Consider the following 23,037-nt stretch of genomic DNA (forward strand, 5'->3'; position numbering starts at 1 on the left):
CACTGAAGAATGTGAAAAGACCAATACACAAATAACTATCTCTGCTATAGTACTATGAGAAAGTTTCTGTACTGTGCTGTCTTAATATCGTGCACAGTAAATAGCAAACGGGTCCTTTTTCTTGTACATTGCTGTGGTTTAAAATAGAAAATTCCAAAGATGCTTTTTTTGCTCTACATTAAATACAATTGATTCTAAAATTAATTGGGTAGAGAACAACTGTGTGTGTAGGGTGTAGATAATGCCTGATTCATTACTCGAAGCAATGAGGTGAAGGTAATTTACAAGAATGAAGGCATATGTAGCGTATCACAAAATAGGATGCAGCATGATAATTAAGGTAAGATTGCCAACAGTATCATTAACTAAAGTTCACGTTTATCTAGAACAGGTAGTATTTTTTTCTGCCATGAATATGGAATATATTTAACTACATTGCTAATTACAATAAAGTCTATTAATTTGTGTGTTTCAAATTATCCATGTTTCCTCCCAGGCTTTAATATTTAGTCTCTTTCCATGTAGTTCATTACAGTTACAGTTAAATTCATTTTCTTCCATTCCCAGTGGTATTGTCTTAATAATTTGATTGGATTTCATATATTGATATTTCCTTTCCTTTACCCGTTGATGTTTACAGCATTTTCTAAGGAAGTAGACTTGTGAAAACATTAAAAATGTGTTTTGAAAATCAGTGATATTTGTTTTTATTAAATAAATTACACATGAACCTGAAGTTGGAAGCCTTGAGGTTAAGCTGAATTTATTGGTCTGTATTCTCAGGCATTCGGAAGTTTTCACTGTAGACTGTTGTGGAATAGATTGCATTCATCAGGTAGGATGCACAGTCCTGTTGACCGCTACTGTAATTGATCTTCAAAAGCCCCACAGCGCTACAACACTTTTACAAGCCTTTAAATTACATTGACAGATTTTTTTAAGGCTTCGATTTCTTGTTCCCACTCTAACTAGAATATAGCTCAGAAAGGTTATGGTGGTTCAGGTGTTTGAGTGGCTGAATGTAGGAAGAGTGATGCTTTCAACTGCTTGTGCACTTTCACCCTAACGTTTAGGAACATTCTAAGAGGATGTGTGAGCACATGCAGACATGCTTATCCAGCATTGTCTTCTGACAACATTACATCCTTCCTGATCAGAGGACAAGAAATCTTAAACTTAAGTTTTGACACTTTTCTTTTAGGTCACTCAATAATTCATTATTTCAAAATATCAGAGGGAAACAAATGGTTGTCTTGTCCTGTATAAGCACCCCTAATAGGATTGCAGAGTCTCATTTATGATGTAAGAAACTGTCTCCCATCATATATCTTTCCCTTTGTATAGTGGGATGTAATGGATTATTCTCTCCCTCTTGTGAATTTCTCTATTGGACCTACCAAAGAAAAGTTTCAATAGAAATGCTTCATTGCTGTGTAAAACTACTTTTGATGCATCACTTTTTTTAATGCAACCTATTGCCAGAATTCCCTGACCATCTCTCAATTTTTGAGAGATCACCAAATTAAGACTTATCTGTTCACAAATTACACACAATTTTTATTGTAGTAAGTGTTTCTGAGCTTATAGTATTTGGAGCTAGATATTTATTTTAAGCTGATCATGGAATATTCACTGACATTATGCTGAAATTTGTAAATCAGTTAGCCTTGGGAGAATTGGGTTATATTGGTGTGAAATGAATATAAAATGTGTACGTATTCACACTGCTGCTTTTGACTGTATCCTCTAGAGGTCCACTCCTGATGGGGAGTTTGTGCTGTAGCAGAGATCTGCTCCAAAGAACATAAACTCTAAGTAGGTCACACAGATGGTCACTGGCAGGGGTGGGAATAGAGTTTCAGTCTCTTGGCTCAAAATCCAGGTCCTCTGCTCACTGTGGCTGTAGACATAGCTACTGCATGTTCAGCATATGCAAACCGCTTGCTGATTTTGGAAGAACCTCAGCAAGAGACATATGTTAGCAGTAGGGGTTAATTTGCCAGATGCCAGAAGAAATGCTGAGACTAGTAATTTTTTTTCCTTAACTGAGGAAGTCTTTCTATTGTACTATTGTTTAAACAGGATAGGTACTTGCATGCACCCATAATTAAACTGATTTCCTAACACTCATGTGTGCACTACTGAGTTTTACCTGTGAAATACTCTGATTCTTTCATTTCACTGCTTGAAAAGTATTGGTAGTTCATGTGTTGATGATCTAGAAGACCAAAGATTTGGGCCAGATCTGAGATTTATTCCTTGAGTAGTGCACATATAAATGTGTCCCAAATTTTTGAGGTGCAGCTGAGAAAAAACTGTCAATAGGTTGGTCCTGTGCTATGGATATTGTGTGTGTGTTCTTAAATATATGCAGGTTAAACTATGGCATCTTTTCAATTAAATTCCGATCTTAAATACTGTAATATTAAATTTAAGTGGAACCAATAAAATAGAATGCAATAGGTGAACTGTAAATAGCATCAAGTGAATTCAAGTGGGTTTGGTAATGTTCTGTTTTTGTGCAGTAGAGCCTCAGCAATCTAAGATTGTCCTTCTAGACTAATGAACTTTTCTATCTGAAAAAAACAGGAAGATAGTGACTTGTACTTTCATGTTCTTTGGAATTCCCCTTTCTAAAGGTTTGAATTTATTATGTGGGCAATGATCTGTCAGGAAATGCAAGCTTGTGTTGTATAATGCCTGTGTTTCACAAGGAATATAACATTTGATTTTTCTTTTTTTTTTTTTTAATATTTTAAAGATCCAGCTCTAGGTCTGTGTTGTGATTTCAGATATGTGCAAGTCAGGGTCAACTAAGAAAAATTTTAGAGTTAAAATAGTGGTGTGTAATCAGCATCAAGTCTGTTCTCTCTTCTACGTAACCCAATTAAAGATTTAGAATCAAGTGTATTGTTTCTACCTTCAGGACTGTTAAGAAAAGTGTTTTAAAAAAAGTAGAAGGACCACTAATTTCTGATTAAGCATCTTTCAGTTCAATTATTATTAGTGGAATTGAGCTACAGATACTGATTTTAACTGTTCTTGTAATCTTAGGTTGTATTCTTACTGATACGAGTTATAAAGCCAAAGTTTTATTTTTCATTTTCTGTGATTGTTTTCCTGCATTGTTTTCAACACTTCTCAATGTTTTAAAATGTTTGGACATAGGAGATTGTTAATGCATTTGACTCTCCTATTTTTAGCTACTGGGAAAAAATTGAAAATAGTCACAATTCCTTTAAAATGATTCTCTATTCAAACACAAAAATCTTTCCTGTGGATTCTTTCTTGAAGTTTGTACGTAGCTTTGAAAAGATTCGTTTAAGAAGCATACTTCTGAGGGTAAGTTTTTGTTTCTTTTTTCCCCTTCCTCCTTTTATAATATGCAGTAGTGTTTTTAGGGGTACCTTTAAAGCATCACTTCAAATCCTGTATGTATTTTTGCCAGCTCTATTCCTACAGTATTTTGATATGGATAAGGATGGCATATGCATATCTGTAGGTATTTACCTGCATACATTTGTGATGAACACATGTAGATTAAAGCCATTACTTTCTTCTGTTTATGGAGGAGTAGGTGACATGCTACTGGTAACTTTTTGTTAGACTTGACCCATTGTGGCAGTTTTTTTAGTTATTATCAAGATTTTTCAAAAAATATGTGGAGGGAAATCTGAATCAAGTTAGGTGAACTAGTTTTGATAGTGAACTAAATGTATGTGTAAAAACTCTGTGTTTACAACTACTTTAAGAAGAAAAGAGAACAAAGACGTATTACAGAAGTTGAGATGAAGCTGTTAGTTTAGCAAAATTGTGTGTATCAGTGAAATGAATTGTGGAAACATGCAAGTTGGAATTCATTGATATTCCATAATCCAAACACAAGGTAAATTTTTAAATCTGCCAGAGAGGATATGCTGACAAGTATTCATGGCAGGCTGGCAGACTATAATGATTGCAAGCTGGAAAAAGCACTGAACACTTAAAGTGTTGTTTTGGCTACAGCAATGGTAGTGTTAGATTTTGCTCTGGCTGCTTCAAATACATGCCATTACTCAGCTCCTGTGAGGAGTGGAGGAACTTGAAGATACGCCTTGAAGTTGGGACGTAGATGCATTCTGCAGTGTCATGCTTGGTCGCATCGGTGTGCTGCGGCTGTTAATTCTGTACCTATTCTGTATCTAACCTTACTTGCTTTGAATGGTCAGCAGCAGTGTTGTGTGCTGGCTTCACAGGATTAACCACTGTGTTGCTCCTTCCAATGTTAGTAGTAGCTTCCAGGAGACAAAAAGAATTTGCATCTTACAGTGCTGTCAGAGTCTGTAGGTGACCTGTGGTACCTTCCCTTTCTGTGGCTCTTATCTAAACTGTGACATTTAAATTTAGATTTAGGAAAAAATAAAATAGAAACAATTTTAAATTAATGACTTTTGGGCTCTGAGCAAAGAGTTAAATGGCAAATAACGAAGAAGGAAGAATTTTGATAAAGATGTCCTTTGTGAAGAAGCATGGTGCTTTAACTGAGCACTGATTGCCATCAGAAGTCTCTCCTTGTTGAAAGAATGTTGCTCACTGATTTTATTTTTAAGGCTTTGCTCTAAATCTGTATTCAGATGACACCTATGTCCTTACTAAATTGGCATGCCAGTTTTTAAGTGGGCATGAAGCCATCCTAACAGATGGATATGACTACAGGCATGCCAGGGAATCGAGAGTAGTGTTTCCTAAGGGAGACAAAATTGGTGTTAAATCTTTATTACCATTTTGGCTGCACATATGAGGCAGTCAGGAATGAAGCCCGTGTGTGATTTTTGCTGAAGGAGACCCAAATGTCTTTTTTAATGACATTATTGCATTAATGACTTACAGTTTGAATTTCACTTACCTGGTACAGAAGAAATCATTAAATATCTTCTGAAGGAGAACAGGGTGAATAGAGGTGTGAAAAAAAAAAAAAACCAAAACAACTAAACCCAAAAGCAAAAACATGTAACTACTTAATGTTTTATGAGAATGAATCTACCTGTCCTTATTCAGGAAGGTGTTACCAGGGAACTTCTCTCTGAGAAGTGTGTTGGAATTTGGGGTTGATAAGAACAGTATGTATTTTGACAGACCTCGATGAAATAAATGCAAGATGCTCAAGCTGTATGTTGATGTTTTATGTGTTCAAATACAGTTTGGGGCAGCACATGTTTTATTCTGGCTTTTAGAAGAAAAGCCAGTCAGAACAGTTGTGTTTTTTTTTTTCATGGGTTTGAACATTAAGAAGGAGTATATCTGTCTTTGGCAATGTTATCACATCATTTATCAAGCAAAAAAGCAGCTAGTACTTAGACATCTGCCCCCCCACCCCCTGCCATGTGTCTCTCCCAAATGTTGGGGGGGTGGGGGCGGGGAGGATGATGATGATGTGGATTGCTTAATCATAGAATTATAGAATCATTTTGGTTGGAAAAGACCTTAAGACTGAGTCCAACCATAAACCTAACACTGCCGAGTCCACCACTAAACCATGTCCTTAAGCACCACATCTCCCCATCTTTTAAATACCTTTGTGGATGGTGACTCAACAGCTTCCCTGGGCAGCCTCTTCCAGTGCATGATAGCCCTTGAGGCAGTTTCTTCTCCTTTCCTCACTTGCTACTTAGGAGAAGAGACTGACCCCTACCTCACTACAACCTCCTTTCAGGTAGTTGTAGAGAGTGATAAGGTCTCCCTTCAGCCTTCTTTTCTCCAGGGTAAACAACCCCAGTTCCCTCAGCCATTCCCCATGACTCATGCTCTAGACCCTTCACCAGCTTTGTTGCCTTTCTTTGGACACACTCCAGCTCCTCAATATCTTTCTTGTAGTGAGGGGCCCAAAACTGAACACAGTATTTGAGGTGTGGCCTCTCCAGTGCGGAGTATAGGGGACAATCACTTCCCTAGTCCTGCTGGCCACACTATTTCTGATACAAGCCAGGGTGCTATTGGCCTTCTTGGCCACCTGGCCACACTGCTGGCTCATATTCAGCCGGCTGTTGACCAACACCCCCAGGTCCTTTTACCTGTGCAGCTCTCCAGCCACTCTGCCCCAAACCTGTAGTGTTGCAGGGGGTTGTTGTGACCCAAGTGCAGGACCCAGCACTGAGCCTTGTTGAACCTCATACAGTTGGCCTCAGTCTGTTGATCCAGCCTGTCCAAATTCCTCTGTAGAGCCTTCCCTCAAGCAGATCAACACTCCTCCCCAGCTTGGTGTCATCTGCAGGCTTACTGAGGATGCACTCAGTAATGAGTCTAGATCATCATATACTACAAAAGAAAATTTTACTTTGGATATTTTTTTTCTCAATTACTGTCTTGCATGATTTTGTTAATTTTTTTGCCTTTTCCCTAGCCAATGAGTTGTTGATGCCTAAATGAGCACTTTGCTCATTTTGCTTACTTAACTTATGCAATGATACCTTAATATTATAATCTGGAATTTATACAACCATTAAATAAACTTTTATTTGTCCCAGGATAATAGAGGGATTTTGTATTTTGTATAATGTTCAAGTGAAATGGTTTTAACAGGGTTTTTAAAGATGAGAAGGCATGACTACAGGTTTATGCTAATACTAGGCCAGCTGCAGGCTCAGACTGAGACCAGGGCTTGTTTGCTATAAATGCTAGTCTTTTTCAGTTCCTTTGATTGTACGTGGTTCATCAGAACATCTTGGAATTGTGTTGGGATGACTTTAACTGGTAGGGATCTTGTAAAACCTAGTTAATTTTCCTTTTGTAAGACTATTTGTCGCGGATGAAAGTATTGACACGGCAATATTTAGTAAGAAATCTAGGTTTATTAATAACTAACAGCAATTTGTTATTATAAAATAATTCAGAAATACTAAAAGAAAGAAAAGCGACTTATTCAGATTCTAAAATGACAAGATTCACACTAACTTACTTAACGGTACCTATATATACATATATACATGCATGCACATAACAAAATGGACAAACATACAGAAACAAAGGTGTTTGGATTCAGTGGAATGAACACAGAACAGACATACACACACAGAAACAAGGGTACGTACCCACACACACACACACACACACACACACAGAGTAAAGAGAAGCTAGCTCAAAGAAAATTTCCCTCTTGAGTTTAGAGCAAATACTCACAATGCCTTGGCATTCCTCAACGGGCGATAATTGAGACTCAAGCGGGGGACTTCGCCCTGGCCTTCCGTCTGGAGCAGACGACACCTTAAGGGTTTGGTACCTGAGAGGCGTCCCAGCTCAGGGGAGATGCTGGTCACAGGCCCACTGCGATCCAGGAGAGCTCAAAGGGTCTCCCTGGTGGTCGCCATTTATAGGGTCCAAGATAATTGACTTTTGTCAAATGCCTTCTGGTGCCTTCCAGCAGTTACAAAAGAATTTGATTAATGTGCGACTCTGTTATTGTTCCCATTTGACCACATCCCAGGCACAGGTGTGCCAGGCCCTTAGGAGTTGATGGGCCATTTTAACCATTTCCGAGCAATCGGGAGGGGCAGGAGCCAGGCTCGTTAACATTGTCAGTCCTTATCTCCACAGACTGGTGTATAGCTCGGGGGATGTGGGTGGAATCGCACCTAGCACCAAGCAGCCCAACAAAGAGGGGCGGGGGACGGGGGTAAGGATTGCACCACCACACTATTGTCTTCTGTTTATGAATAATGTTCTAGAAGTACATTACCTGCATTGTTTAGTACACACAAAATGAAGTAATATTCCTGTATTGCCTTAACAAGCTGAGTTTAGCAGCAGATCACAAAATACAGTCATATAGTTTTAATCTAAACCAATATAATTAACACTAAAAATAAAATTTGCTTATAAAAATACATTGAACAATTTTTCCATTAATCACAATTGCAGGTTTGTTTTGTTTGGTAGGTCTTTTTTTAAAGGAAATAATATAGCTAAGGCTAGTTAAATGGCCTTTGAATTTCTCTGTAGCTTGACACTTCAACATTGTTCACATCTGCAAATGCACTGTAAATAATTGATCAGTTGCATATCCTTTTAATAGATTCTGTATGTATCAAGTATGGATCAAATTTTAATTTATAACGCAAAGTACAACTGGGACTAATGAAGCTTATAGAGTACTTAGCTCTTAAAATTGGAGGAAATCAATTGTACCTTCTGCCTCAGCTGTCTCAGTACAACAGGAAAATTTTGTCTATGCAAAAAGCCCTCCTTTGTTAATGTTTGGGAAGTATGGAATGGCTTTATGCAGAACAAGAATTATGTCAAAGACTCATTTTTTTACCAAAATACATGTGTATGTGGTTTTTAAATGAGTTATAGACAACAGCGGGCATTTTAAACGGCCTCTGAAACCCTGGTGTGGAGGAATTTTAAATTCAATGAAGTTTACTTGCTCTCCTCTTTAAGGTGTCCAGTGGAACTTGTAACTCATGGTGATCTCTACACTTCCTGATAATTGGTCAAATGGATATCACTGGCATGTGAAGTCAGATGTAATTTAGTGACTGATATAATACCTACTTTGAAATCCTAGCTTTTTTCTGTAGGAGTACAAATTTAACATGTACTTTAGCTAAAATACAGGCTTCCCCTTGATCAGTGAATTTGTTCAGTCTAGTCTCTTAATTTACTTTAGAAATAAAATTCATTAAGTATAGATCTTTATTATGATTTATTATTCAGTAACTTTAAAAGCTACCCAAAGAGAATTTTTATATTTTCTCACTGTCAGACATTTCAAGGAAGGTCTTAATGGCTTAAAAACTGAGCTGGATATTATTTTGGAGGAGTGGAGGCAATAAGTATGTTTATCCTGGCAGTTGCAAAACTGATATGTGCATATAACGTTCCATCCTCTTTGAGTGGTGAAAAGTGGCTGAGATGTCATGTAATTTGATATGGCTTTGAATTTCGCTGTTATGAACAGGCCTGCTAGTATAGCAGTCGCTGCTGATTTTTTTTGAAGTGGAAATATTTTTAAGTCACCATTTTGAGGAATGGTAGCTATGAGAAGAGAGTTGCCAGCTAAATTTCTTACATGCTGTTTATTTGGTATCTGTATTCCTATCACATGTGACTGCAGATTAATTAAAGGTTGAATGTGTTTGTTTAAATATGTCCATCTTCACGTTGTATTAATTGTAGCTGTTACTGTGTCTATTGCAGAATAGTTATAATAGTTAGGCATCCTTATAAAAAGTGGAGTTTGTACACAGATTTAGAGCAGAGAACTTGTGACGAAAATGCTGCCAAGTGTAGAAGTAGATACAGATGCAGACAAGTATGTACAGCGATACTGTATGCAGATGAGGTTTATTGCCTCTCATTTGGGTTAGTGTATTAGAACCACAGTGCTATAGGAAAGGTGAGGCATTTAGCTTGTGATGAATCATTCCTTCAGCATACCTTGCATGCAGTTAGAGAATCTGAAGAGGAAGCCAGGGATGAGGCAGAGTGGGTATCAGGAAAGAGAAATTGAATTTTTGGTGTCCCTCAGTGCTTGCTGCATGTGTATTTTCATACAGGTTAATTATATGTGAAGCAGGTTTTTTTGCATCTTCACAGATGCTGTGCAAGTGCTATGGACTGAATTGGCAAGAAATAGGTTTCTCCCATCTGTCTTTAGAGTCATGATTTTGATGTCATCTCTTCTGGTATAGGAAACCTTTTTGTTTGAGTTTACGGATGAAAAAAATGACAAGCTGTAAAAATGTCATGATTTATGTATATAAGTACATATGTAGAGATGTATCTTTGTTCCTAATTTTCTGATAGTCTCCATTCATTTTCCAAAGATTCCAGATCTAGCAATCTGCTGTAAGTTTCTGGCTGTGTGCTGGCACTTGTTATCAGAAGAGGAATAGCGAGAGGTCATTTGCAGTCCACCAAGTTACTGCTATGGTACCATTAATCAGCAGTTTTTGCAGTAAAGGCTCATAGTTCAAGTTGGAAAGAACCTGAGAATGTGTCTAGTCCAGCCTCCCACTCAAATTGGAGTCAACTGTGAGGTCAGATCAAGTTGTCCTGGGCTTGTTCTGGTTAGGTGTTGAAAACCTCCAAAGCCAGAAACTGGGTAACCTGTTCATTCCACTGGTTGACTGTCTTCACAACTGTTTCAGTTGTAGGTCCATTTTTAATTTTTTTTTCTGTCTGATCCACTTGAAAATCTGTTAAATGCATGCCAACTTTCAGTAACAGACTGAAAATCCATTGCAGTCCCATCTGAATTTTTCTTTTGCAACAAACAAATAAACCCTTTTTGGTAAAAAAAAAAAAAAAAAGTGCATTATCACATTTCAGCAAGTTTTAAACATTGCATATAACTTCTAACGTTGCTAATAATGGTTCTTTGGTTTAGTTTTTGGTCAAGAATCTAATGGCACTGTATTTGTTGTGTTTGTAGTTAGTTATTAGAAGTGGTTCCTATGAGCCAATCAAGAAACAGTTTGATAATTATGAAATTACATCTCAGTTTGAGAAACCAGTACTGTTGGATGTCTACAGCTGGTGACTACAAATCTATCAGTATTGATGACTTTTGGGGGGGAGTTTTCCTCTGTCTCCATGGACACAAATCCACACTGATGTGTTTTAGGTGTGTTAGTATGCCCTGCTACTATGCTCTAAGTGCTTTATAAGTGCAGCTATTTGGTTTCTGAATCAGAGGGGTAGTCTGTGACCTGCGTTAAGTGCAGGAAGCTTGTCTATGTGCAGAATTGGTCACATAAATGAACTGTAAGCTGTGTGAAATTTCCTTTTATGCTGGTCTTTGAAGAGGTCTTGTGTTCTTTAACTTCTGTATTACTAGTGAGTTTGTAATTTAGACGTTGAGTAAGATTGCTCTTGTAGCTTGAAACAAGGGGTTATAGAAAATCAGCTAAACAGCTTTTTATTCATGTTGTGGCATTATCAAGAGTAGAGGTACTTTCTGAGGCAAGAAATTATGATGCCCTTTAGATGTGATTAAAAGCTCCTGGCTTTATATGCCTTGGAGCTGTTACTTGAAATAAGAATAATCTGCACGTATAGCTGCTGTTGCTTCATCTGCAAAATTCAGAAATTTATAATCTACTTCCCATTCTTTTCCTCTGTTCTTTCTTTCCCTCCTGTTTTTCCTGTACTAGCACCCTTGTTATTGGGGGATTCTGAACCCCTGGCTTGTTTTAAATCACATTGGATACAGTTGCACCACATCTCACACTCCACTTGTTTATCAGTGAGTATGCTGTATGTCCATGTAAAGGTGTTCTAAATAAATCTTAAAAGAAAAAATAAAAAAACCCACATTTTAATTTTTGTTTGCAGTAATTAAGAACTTTTCTAGTTTTCTTCTATAATTTTTTGAGAAACTGTGATATGTGGTATTGATAGAAAATAATATCCAATAAATATGTTTTCAAATAGTTAAGACAAGAATTTTAAGCAATAAGAAATCAGTTGAGTGTAAATGAGTAAGAGCTTCAGCTCACTGTCTGTGATTAGAATGGTTCTGTAGTTCTATACAAATTTTGTTCAGAGGTGGAACCTTTGAAGCTACATCTAGCTCTGTTGTCTTCCCAGGTTATTTTCATAAATATAACAAATCTTTGAAGCATCTGCTCAGCGTTATTCACGCTGTTGTGCTGTACTCTCTTTAATTACATAGCACTGTACAAGTAAGTTCCTACTTAAATCACTCAGTGGCATGTATCAATTAAATGAGAAAAAAAATAAAATCTTTTGTATCTTTTTTCCTAGATAGATACTGCCTTCATTGAAGTTATTTCCAATTTGTGCATGTTGCCATTCCAGCACTTCCTATAAGCACCTCTCTTAAAAAGTCAATGTAGAAGTGACATCAACATAAAACTTGTTTGTGTCAGCTTCCTTAGATTTAAGTAAGGATGAATGTCTGCACAGCTCTTGCTCTCATAGGCTTGATAGGCCTTTCACTAGTCTTTTCCTTGACTGCATTCTTTTGTTGTATTCTTAGAGGTATGTTTCAAAATGGTGCACGTAGAACAATTCTGTTGCTGTTTGTGTCTTATTTTCAGAAAGAATGATTTAATGACTATATTTTTCTTACATTAAAACCCTATCACTACTTAAACATAGCTTATTTCCAGGTGCTTTGTACGTAAAGTGAGAGTAATTAGTCCAAAAGTGTTTGGGTCAAGCTAAACAGCCTTCAGAATTTAATTGAAGCAAATTATTTTTATGAGGAAGTTGTGTTTTTCATATGAGAAGTACTGTTGATATACAGAAATACCACACAGGTTTGAGTATCCCTGAGGCGTGATTGGAAAATCAACAACTCCACATTGGAAGGGACTGTAGCTGCTAAAGCATATGGTGTTTCACTCTTTGAAGGAGGGTTTATTTGCACTTGATTTAGATTTGTTCTTAAGATAATTTGCTTTCTTTTAGAATGCAGGGACATTCTGCTTCCTGTGATTACAAAAGAGCTGAAGGAATTATTGGAACAGAAGGAAGATCAGCAGCTCCAGGTCCAAGAGAAGAAGTACTGTGTTGAATTACTCAATAGCATTCTGGAGGTTCTGAGCTGCCAAGACCCTGTAAGTACTGATGATGATGTAGATGGCCCAAGTCTGTTGTAAGCCTGAGCTGATTAGGTAGTAAATTATTGATGCTAATGAATCTCAGTTAAATTTTTAATACAAGTCAGTGGCAAATTGAACTTTTCTCCTATTTTTCATAAACTTAAGTTAAAGGGCAGTTGAGGTATTAAACATGAAGTACTAAAATCTATGCTATCTTTTTTTATTACTCAATTTTATGTTCTTTAGTCAGCTGCTGTAAATCACCATAGTATTATTAAAAGTAGTGAGGCTGCTGTGTTTTTTCCTAGCAGAGGTTTAGGCACTTTTAGTTTTGACTGGTAGAGATCAATGGAATATATACTGAAATGAATTAGGATATTATATCACCAAGCTGAGTATTGATGGTATTGGTGACACCAAGCTGAGTAGTGTCATTGACATGCCTGGGGGACTGGGTGCAGTACAGAGGGACCTGGACAACCTCAAGAGGTGGGCCTATGTGAAGCTCATCAGGTTCAACAAGGCCAAGTGCAAGGTCCTGAGCTTGGGTCAGGGCAACCCCCAGTATCAATACAGGCTGGGGGATGAAGGGGTTGAGAACAGCCTTGTGGAGAATGACTTGGGGTTACTGGTGGGTGAAAAGCTGGACATGAGCTGATAATGTGCGCTTGCAGCCCAGAAAGCCAACCGTGTTCTGGGCTGCATCAAGAGCAGTGTGGCCAGCAGGGTGAGGGAGGGGATTCTCCCCCTCTAGTCTGCTCTTGTGAGACCCCCCTGCAGTGTGTGTCCAGCTCTGGGGGCACCAACAGCAGAAGGACACGGACCTGCTCAAGTGGTTCCAGAGGAGGCCACGAGGTGATCAGGGGCTGGAGCACCTCCCCTGTGAGGACAGGCTGAGAGAGTTGGGGGTGTTCAGCCTGGAGAAGAGAAGGCTCCGGGGAGACCTTAGAGTGGCCTGCTAGTGATTAAAGGGGCTACAGGAAAGGTGGGGAGGGACCTTTATCAGGGAGTGTGGGGATAGGATGAGGGGTAACAGTTTTAAACTGAAAGAGGGGAGATTTAGATTAGATATAAGGAAGAAATTCTCTCCTGTGAGGGTGGTGAGGCCCTGGCACAGGTTGCCCAGAGAAGCTGTGGCTGCCCCCTCCCTGACAGTGTTCAAGGCCAGGTTGGACGGGGCTTTGAGCAACCTGGGCTAGTGGAAGGTGTCCCTGCCCATGGTAGAGGGGTTGGAACTAGGTGATCTTTAAGGTCCCTTCCAACCCAAACCGTTCTGTGATTCTATGATTATTCTAAGTATTCAAAATAATCTTCATATTTAATCTTCTATCTTTTATTAAAACCTTTGTAGTTTCTGAAATAAATGTTCTTCAGTGTACAGATGTTGTAACTTATGGTTTCTGCTTTCAGCAATGTCTGTGTAAAACAGGTTACTCTTAACTATACTTCATTTTGAGTTTGTAGTTTCTTTCTTGGCTCCTGAAGTTTTTGAGCACTGTAGATATTGTGATCTGGGTAGTTGTTGTTCTCCATTTGAGAGAATATTGAATTGACTTTTTAGTCCCTTGTTTTTTAACGAGGAGTAAGTTATTCAATGAAGTTTCACAATAATTTGAGGAAGTTATTCTGAGAAAACCTCATAATAAATTAGATTAGGAAAGTTGTAATTTCTCCTGTGAGTATGTGCTGATTTCTCCTGAGCTATAGTTTTCTGATACAGGTGTTCAAACTTTGCAGGTGTTGGATGAAGGCAAGTTGTTATTTTAGTAACTTTTCACTATGGCTTCTTGGATTATTTTCTAGTAATGAGATCATTACTAGCATGTTGCTTAGTTTCATAAAAATCTTTGAGTGTGGAACTGAAGAGGCTTGACTGCACAGGGCAATGTTTTAATGGGTATTATGAGCTATTTTTCTCATTGTTTTAGGCATAAGCACTTCAGGAGGGTCGATACAAGGTGATACTTAAAAGGTATTGAACATTTGAATTTCAAATGGAATTCATAGGAGAAATGGTGAAAGCATGATAGGGCAGAGTGAAGTTATAAGTTTATAGGGCGATAATGTAAAGTAAACCAGTTTCACAGAATCACAGAATCAACTAGGTTGGAAAGGACCTTGAAGATCATCTAGTCCAACCATTAACCTAGCACTGCCAGTTCCCATCTACACCATATCACCCAGCGCTATATCGACCCTACTCTTAAACACCTCCAGGGATGGGGACTCCACCACCTCCCTGGGCAATCCATTCCACTGCCTAATAACCCGTTCTGTAAAGAAATACTTCCTGACATCTAGTCTAAACCTTCCCTGGCGCAACTTGAGGCCATGCCCTCTTGTCCTATCACTTGTTACTTGGTTAAAGAGACTCATCCCCAGCTCTCTGCAACCTCCTTTCAGGTAGCTGTAGAGGGCCATGAGGTCTCCCCTCAGCCTCCTCTTCTCCAGACTAAACCCCCCCAGTTCCCTCAGCCGCTCCTCGTATGACCTGTGCTCCAGACCCTTCACCAGCTTCGTTGCCCTTCTCTGGACACGGTCGAGTAATTCAATGTCCTTTTTGTAGTGAGGGGCCCAAAACTGAACACAGTAATCGAGGTGCGGCCTCACCAGTGCCGAGTACAGGGGTAAGATCACTTCCCTGTCCCTGCTGGCCACGCTATTTCTGATGCAAGCCAGGATGCCATTGGCCCTCTTTCGTTACTGTATACTTGAAAAGGTGAAATGCAGTGGTAAAACAAGATGGATTAATACTTTCTGCATGTGTGCCACGTAATTTAAGTTTATTATAACAGTTACTGTCTATAGCAGCAGTAGCTGACAGGTCAAAGACTCGTCAGTGCCGACTGAAAGTACAGGTTTGTAACCTGTGTTTGCATGAGTGAGAACGTACGCAGAAGTAGTCAAATTCTTGTTGCTTGGTATACTTATATGTAGCCCCATGCAGTCTGACAACTATTTTGTAGATTGTAACTTGTCCAGTTTCCAAGAGTAGGAACTGACATACCCAGAATCGTGTAGAAACATGATGGGCTGTTTTCCAGAGAAGAAACATTTGAAGATGTCGGCTTTTTTAGAAGGTGTCTCATTTTATTTATTTCTCAAATTACTGTTTCTAAAGAGAAACACCCTATCAACCTTATTCATATTTGAAGTGTGACTGTTGGCACAAAAGTAGAATTCTTGCTAATAAATACTTTTGTTCACTTTTGGAAATGCTTGCAAGTTTCCATCTGGGGGGAAAAAAACATTTTGAAGTACAGATTATTCTTTTTTTTTATTATTCCTCAATATTAGTAAAAACATAAAGCTTGAGGAATGGAAGATGACCTATACCTGAACTGATGCATGTCCTCTAGAAGTGTCTATAGTAATAAGGTGTAAATGAAGTGCCAAGATGATGGAAAAAAGTGTTTGTTTCAATAAATTCCATGTTTGAGAAGTTTGTAAGTCCTGGTTTTGCACAGTTCTGGGAATGCATTAATGTATATATGCCTTAAGGACTTAAAAAAAAATAGACAAATACTTAAAATTTCATATGGGAACATTTTAGTTGAAAAATACTTGGTTACTGTGGTGCTGCTGAGAGCTTTTCAGAAGCTCTTTTTTTCCTTCAGATATTCTCCCTGGATATTACGCAAATGTTTAGCTGTGTTTAAAATTAAATGCTTTTTATCATTGTGGAGAACATTATCTTCAATAACAGGATTTTTTTTGTTAGTTTTTTTTTTTTTCCCTGATCAGTATGATGTGTATGTTGAAACACAGCTGGAAACCAGAGGTTTAATGGGTGATTGTACTCTTCACAGGTTTGGACTTCAGTCTTTCAACAGTCCAATTAAATTTATGTAATTTGTATAGAATGATGTGGATTGAAAGCATGTCATGCATTTTGTGCTTTTATTCCTGTTGAAGGAGGTAGCCAAGTAAAGCTTTTTGCATTATGACAAACGATGGCTTTTTAGGCAACATGTAACCCATTATGTCATGAAAATTGCTGAGAATTTACAACACATTTGAAATCCCCCTCCCCCCGCGCCCCCCCCCCCCCCCCCCCACCCTGCCCTGCCATTCACATTTGTTTGAAGCAAGTGGCATTTCTTCAGTAGCTTTTTTTAAGGAAGGTAACTTGTAAACTGGAGATCGTCTATGAGGTGTTTGGGTGGCAATTAATTACAGATTGCTTTTGCAATAAATACTCATTAAATTCTAATATAAGGAGAAAAGTCCCTTGGAGTAAGTAGGTTTAAATCCAGTAGTGCTATCAGCATAATAAACTCCTCTGGAGGCATCGTATTCATGAGTATAAGAAACATTGTAGAATAGTTGGGATATCAACAGAAGAACCAGATGTTTCTGTTGAGAAAAATACATACCCTGGCATGCCTTCTGGCAATACAATTGCTGATCAGAGACAACATGGATATGTTAAGGTATATGTCATTAAATAAAGACTGGGTTTTTTTAACTACAACAGCAAATGCGTGACTAGCATGAGTAGTTTCTTTCCTTGACAGAATCCATAGGTCATGGTCTCATTTTTTTAGCTATGCTAAACACTGGTCCTGACTTAGTACTAAAAATCTGCTTTTGAGATGACTTATCTGAAGGAGAAATAAAGACCAAAGTAAGGTAACACCTTCAATACAGCAGTATCTAAGGCATCAGACAGTAACTTGTCTTTAAGAGACAGTGCAGATTTCTCTTGAGTGCAACATAGATGTTTACTTTCCAGCTGAAGTGAGAAATCTTGTCTCAAGGATATACAGTTGTGACTTGCAATGGGATATACTTAGTATCCCATACTTGTACAGGCAAATGGAAATGGTTCACTAGATTATGATGATACTACTATTGAGGTGGTCTCCTTCAGAATGCCTTCATTCAGGGTGATCTAGATATAGAGAATCGTTTTGGTAATTAACCATATCAGTTCTTATGGGATTGCACTTGAACCTTAGGATTAATACAATTTTCTATTGAACAATTCCTTTCCTGTATCTCTTAGTATCTTTCTAAGAAAATGGATGATTTGACCTGCTGGGGGAGAAACCTTCGGGTGTTTGTGGCAGACTCACTTTACAATATTAATTGTAAGCTTTGTCTTGAAAACACCAACATCTTGTCCGTATTTCTTCCATTTTTCCATCTCAATAGAGAAGTCTGGTTTTGGATTAGTGTTTTAAACTTTTTGTAAACTTAACTTTGATATTTTTGCATTGAATTTATTTTGTGAAAATCAGCAGAAGTAGAATTTACTCAAAGGACAGAAAAGAAGTAGCAGTAGTTCTGTGTTTTGTGTGGTCAAAATTTATATTGTGAGGTGATCATTGAAGTTGTTACAGAATTTTTGAAGAATGTATTTTCTTTGTCAAAGGAAAAGTTATTGTGATATTAGCAGCTCCGCTCTACTGTTTTGTCCTATGTTGTTTGGCCAGTGGGAACATGTGAATCATCAGATCCTTGTGTTCAAACACTGTTCCTTCAGCTGCCGTCTAGGTGCTGGGTTCTGCAGGTAGCAAGTACCTTGTTAAGAATGGTGGTTTATCTTAAGGACTTTATTTTTATGAATAGACAGTCATTGTTATGCATCTGGATAAGATGCTTATATTTTGTTTTAAATTGCTTCTACAGACAAACAACTTTTGGACATAGATGACATTGTTTGGAGTGAATCATGTCTAAATTAGCTTCACAGCTTCACACTGTGTGCTTTCAACACCTGTGAAATACAGTTAGAGCTCAGAACTGCAAGTTGTTGACAAAGGTCATGGTGAAATTGGTGACTTTTTGTTTCTGTTTTAATTAAAACTGCTTCCCTTTTCTCCCTTTACAACAACTCGGACACATGCTATCTGATGGCCCTTCCTAAAATGACTTTGTCTCTAATCTGACATATGTCCTGTAGTTCAATATTTACTGTATCAGAACAAGTTTTTGTTTATAGTGCTGACACAATTAAATGTAATGGTAAACTCTTTCTTTTGGACTCTAAAATAAAAACTTGGTTGAGACTACAAGTGGAAGTGAGATGTATAATCTTTTCCTGTTCTGTGCACACAGTAATTGGCAGCAGCTGCATTTTAAGCTGCTGATTACATTAACAAACAAGTCTGGAAGCATTTTAGAGTTGTACAGAAATTTGTAAATCGTTTGCCTAACTTATGGCAGATCTTAAGACTTTAGCAAAATAGAATTTCTAAGGAATTTAGTCAGGGAACCTGCATGTTCTTTTAGGGCTAGTTACCTTGTTCTTTTGCAGACAATTTTCAGTCAGAACAATGCATGATTATGAGCTACGTGATTTAAAAAGAAAAAAATCTTTAACCTTTTATGTGTACTCTTTTTTTGTATGTATGTCAAAGGGGGAACACAAAGTTAAAGAACTGGATGCATAAAAGAGTGAGCATACTGAATCTGGTTGGTATAGAGTTCATTTTCTTTGTGGCAGCCCATATGGTGCTGTGTTTTAGGTTTGTGACCAAAACAATGCTGATAACACACCAATGAAATTTTAGTTATTGCTGTACAGTGCTTGCACAGTGTCAAGGCATTCTCCGTTTCTCACTCTGCCCCATGCCAGGAAGTAGACTAGAGTTGGGCAAGAGTTTGAGAGGGGGCACAGCTGGGACAGCTGAAATGAATTGACCAAAAAGGTATCTCCAAGTGGATATCTCAAGTACAGGTTATGTAAAATTATAGTTCTGAAGGAGCCATTCAGTTAGTCCAAGTTGGTCACTATCCAAATAAATGAGCACTCTGTCATATTCTGAAGTGCACGGTTGCCTCCGAGAAAAGACAATTACTCTAATTTTTGTCCCAACCCTCTAGAAGTTTAAATAGAATATGAAAACTAAATCAAACACTAGCTGCTCTTACCCTGAACAGATGTTTTTAAAGAGAATGAAATATTGTTTCACTTAGCTTTTCTATTAACTAATTTCTGTGTACCAATGTGTGCCATCCATCCTATCAATGACTCTGAAGGCATCTGAGTTCTGTGAGAAAACTTCCTACCGCTGACCTGTATACCACCTATGAGCTCTGATTGTTTTGTGGCTTGGTTACCTACAAATCCCTCTCAACAGTGAAGACAAGCATATGTTTTTGATGACCATATTCCACAAAATGGAATAATACAATTCATGTTTTCCAAGGGAGCATTTATATATGGTACAAGTTGTTAATTTAGCTTCTGAAGAGTCTTATGTTTAACCAAATGGACTGCAGCCAAATTGTGGGTTTTCCAGGTTTCACTAAAAAAGCATATGTAATCCTTGTGAAATATGATCTAAGAAAATGCTTGTTACAGTGGGTTGCTAGACTGCCTTCTGAAGCTAGAAACTGTTAGTTAAAATAAAAGCTGAAATCTTGTGTATAGGCAATGTGTGAAAACTATTTTTAAGTTAGCGGTGTCAGTATTGAATGCCTGATTGTTTCATATATTACCAAGAAGAAAGGCAGTCTCAGTTTCATAAAAGAAACCATTTTAAATCGTTTGCTAACATTTTTCTGAGAATTCAAAGGCTTAGCAGAAAATAACCTTTGCATACCTGAGCATAATGTAATTTTTTTCAGGAAAAGTGTGTGATGTGCTACTTGTGAAATTAGGATAGAGCTCATCTTTAATGATGAAGTCATGGCTAAATGTTAAAATCATTATGTAATGTTCTGAACTGGTGCTAATAATGGTATAGCACATGCTGAAATGTGGAAGGATATGAAGTTAGCTTATAAGAGCCCTTATCTTTAAATTTTAAAAAAAGTCAAACTAATAAATGACTTCCCTGTGCCCAAGGGAAGTGTGTAAAAGTGCTACTATGTAGTTTACAACTTCTGGCGGTTGATTTTTATTTTTTTTTTTAAATTACAGTGGTAATCAATATTATAAGAACAGCTATGATTAACGACTATATCTTGAATTGCAATGGAGGCCAAATCATAGAGTCATACGCTATTTCTTGCAGCACTGCAGATAACAATTCCAGCTGAGATGCCAGTTTTGATCTGGACATTTGGCATGGTGGCTGCATGGACAGAGTTCTAACCAGGGGGCTATTTAAGTGTTGCACTCCTTGCACATAGTATCTTTCCTGGGTGAAAAGAAAATACTGCCTGCAAAGTGCATGCTGTGACTTTTAGTGCTTTTGGAGACTATTGTCAGAAGGGAGCCACTGTTATACCACGTAGCTTTGCATACCTTCAAATGAATATTACGAAGTATCAGCAAAAAAAAAAAATCTGTCATAGTTACTTTGTTTAATGTGGCTTCTCCTTTAATGGTGCTTTTTTTGCCTTGGCTGTGTGGGATGTTTTGCGAATGTCTGCATTAGCAAGGAATGTGTCACAACAGGAGTGTACCACTAGGTTTATATGGTTCGTTGTAGGGCTACTGATGAATCTCTAGCCCCACAACAATGCACTATAGGTTTTTATTTTTAATTTCACTGTTATTTGCAGTGCGTTTAAAATAGAAAGAGACAATGCACTGTATTGTTTTAATATTATTTGATTGGCATAAACCTTAAAGTTTGCCTATTGGGAAGCAGAGGAGAGATGGAAGAGAAAGCGGTATTGTGAAAGCACTCCAACAAATGTGTCTTCTCTGCAGCAACTGTCAGGTGTGGTCTTTTTAAAAATGTGGGACCACACCAGAGAAATTTAAATTAAAAAAGGAAAACAACAACCACAAATAAATTGTTCTGTGAATATATTGTTCATTTATAGAATATAGTAACTTTTGAAATGCTGTGACAGATGAGAAGATCATTTAAGCTTACATGTGTCATAGTTGAAGGACACAATAGAACTAAATGGTAATAGTAAATAAATGGCTAGATAGGAGGAAGGTCTGTATTCAAGGCATGCTGGCCTGATCCAGGTTAATCAAAACAGGAGAAAGAAAGGAGACAATGCTGGATGTCTCAGAGGGAAAACGGAGTCAGAAGCAGTTTTTCCTGGGGTGGTGTTGGAGCTCAGCCACTAAAATACTGTTAAGAAATCACCATGGCTTCTGTGATTGTGGTGTTCTTTTCATACTACATGTGGTGTTAAAGAGGTACCTTGTTTTGTGTAACCTAATATTTTTTTATTTCTATTAGACATTTGTTTAGACTTTTTCTTTCCTTGATTGTTGCAGGCCACTTTCCAAAGTTGTCTAGTGATTAGAGTAAGGTCAGTGAAACTGTTGAATATAAGGTTATACCCCTCTGCTCAGTGTTTTCAAATAAATAATCAAATATCCTTTTGCAGGCTACATGCCAGAGGTACTTGTCATTTGATGTGAGTTAGTGAATATTTGCCGTTGGGCTGCAAAGATCACTCAACACTTGGTGCTGACAGGCGCGGGTCTCTAGTGCGCTCTCAGCCAGCCAGATTGACCAGGGCCAAAGAGCAGACCGACTTCAGTTTGTGCCTTCACAAGAACTGCAAAGAGAAATGAAGATTACTTTCTCCCTTAATAATTATATACTTTGTGACTGCAACCGAAGAATATTACTGAGCTCCAGGCCACCCTGAGGGCCATTGACAGATGTGAACGATGATACAATTCGCCTCAGTTATGTATTGCCAGGGTGTTGCTATTATGTTATAGGCTGCTCAGTTACTGGGATAACACAAGTCCCTTGAGTGAGGGATGGGGAGTGACTATTTGAAACAAAAAGTAGTTGTGGGATAGATAGGGCTGAAATTGGACAGTGCCACTTCAAATTATTGTTCCACTGAAACTGATGAAACTAAGGAGCAGTGTGAGCAAGAGTTAGTGTTCTTTCAATAGTATGATTATATTATACAACTTGAACTGTCAACATGGAAATAACTGGTTTCTTCTCTCTTCTACAAGAGATACGGATTTAATACCAAAACTGTTTTTTTTTTTGTTTACAGGCATCAACTTATCATCATATTCAAGAAATAATGGTACAGTTACTACGCATAGTGAACAGAACTGTTATTACAATGGGACGAGAAGATCCTTTAATTGTGAGTCATATGCTAATGTATTTTTAATGCCTTGAAAGTAATTTTATAGTTATCCTGAAAAAATGCAAATACAGTATTTGTGGAGTCCTTGTTTGTGGACTTTTTTAGATTTAAAATACGAGGTCTAAAGCTTTATTCTTTTTTTCATTCAGCTGTGTCACTGTAGTGTCTTTTGAAGTGTAGGTGAATACTGCGAGATTTGTGCATGCTTTAAAAAGCCAAATGCTAAATCTAAATTTAATTGCTGTTTGCAAAAAGAAGAATGTTTTACAAACCTGCATAAAGGGCACACTTTAACACATCGAAAATAGTGTATCTACTAATCTAAAGTGGAAATGTCTGTAAAACTAGGAAAAAAAAGCTATTCTGAATAGCTTATATAAAGAATTGGTGGATGCTCTGTTTCTCTCAATTTTTCCACATGATTTACTTTTTGGTGGGTTAGAGTTGCTATGGAACAGTTGCTGTTCCTGGCTCTGTTTCTGGAGGAGGAAGATACCCTATG

General features: G+C 37.8%; 1 protein-coding gene across 2 annotated transcripts in view; it reads left to right on the forward strand.

Moving 5' to 3' along the window:
• The window catches only part of DOCK2 (dedicator of cytokinesis 2), a 206,740-nt gene that overhangs the window by 53,559 nt on the left and 130,144 nt on the right, over positions 1-23,037 (forward strand). For both annotated transcript variants that reach the window (XM_074838147.1, XM_074838148.1), the window contains 2 exons: positions 12,415-12,563; positions 22,437-22,532. In XM_074838147.1, the coding sequence (XP_074694248.1) occupies positions 12,415-12,563; positions 22,437-22,532 (245 nt within the window). The remainder of the gene's footprint in view (positions 1-12,414; positions 12,564-22,436; positions 22,533-23,037) is intronic.

Source organism: Strix aluco, chromosome 13 (genome assembly GCF_031877795.1).
Source record: "Strix aluco isolate bStrAlu1 chromosome 13, bStrAlu1.hap1, whole genome shotgun sequence".
NCBI classification, from domain to species: Eukaryota; Metazoa; Chordata; class Aves; order Strigiformes; family Strigidae; genus Strix; species Strix aluco.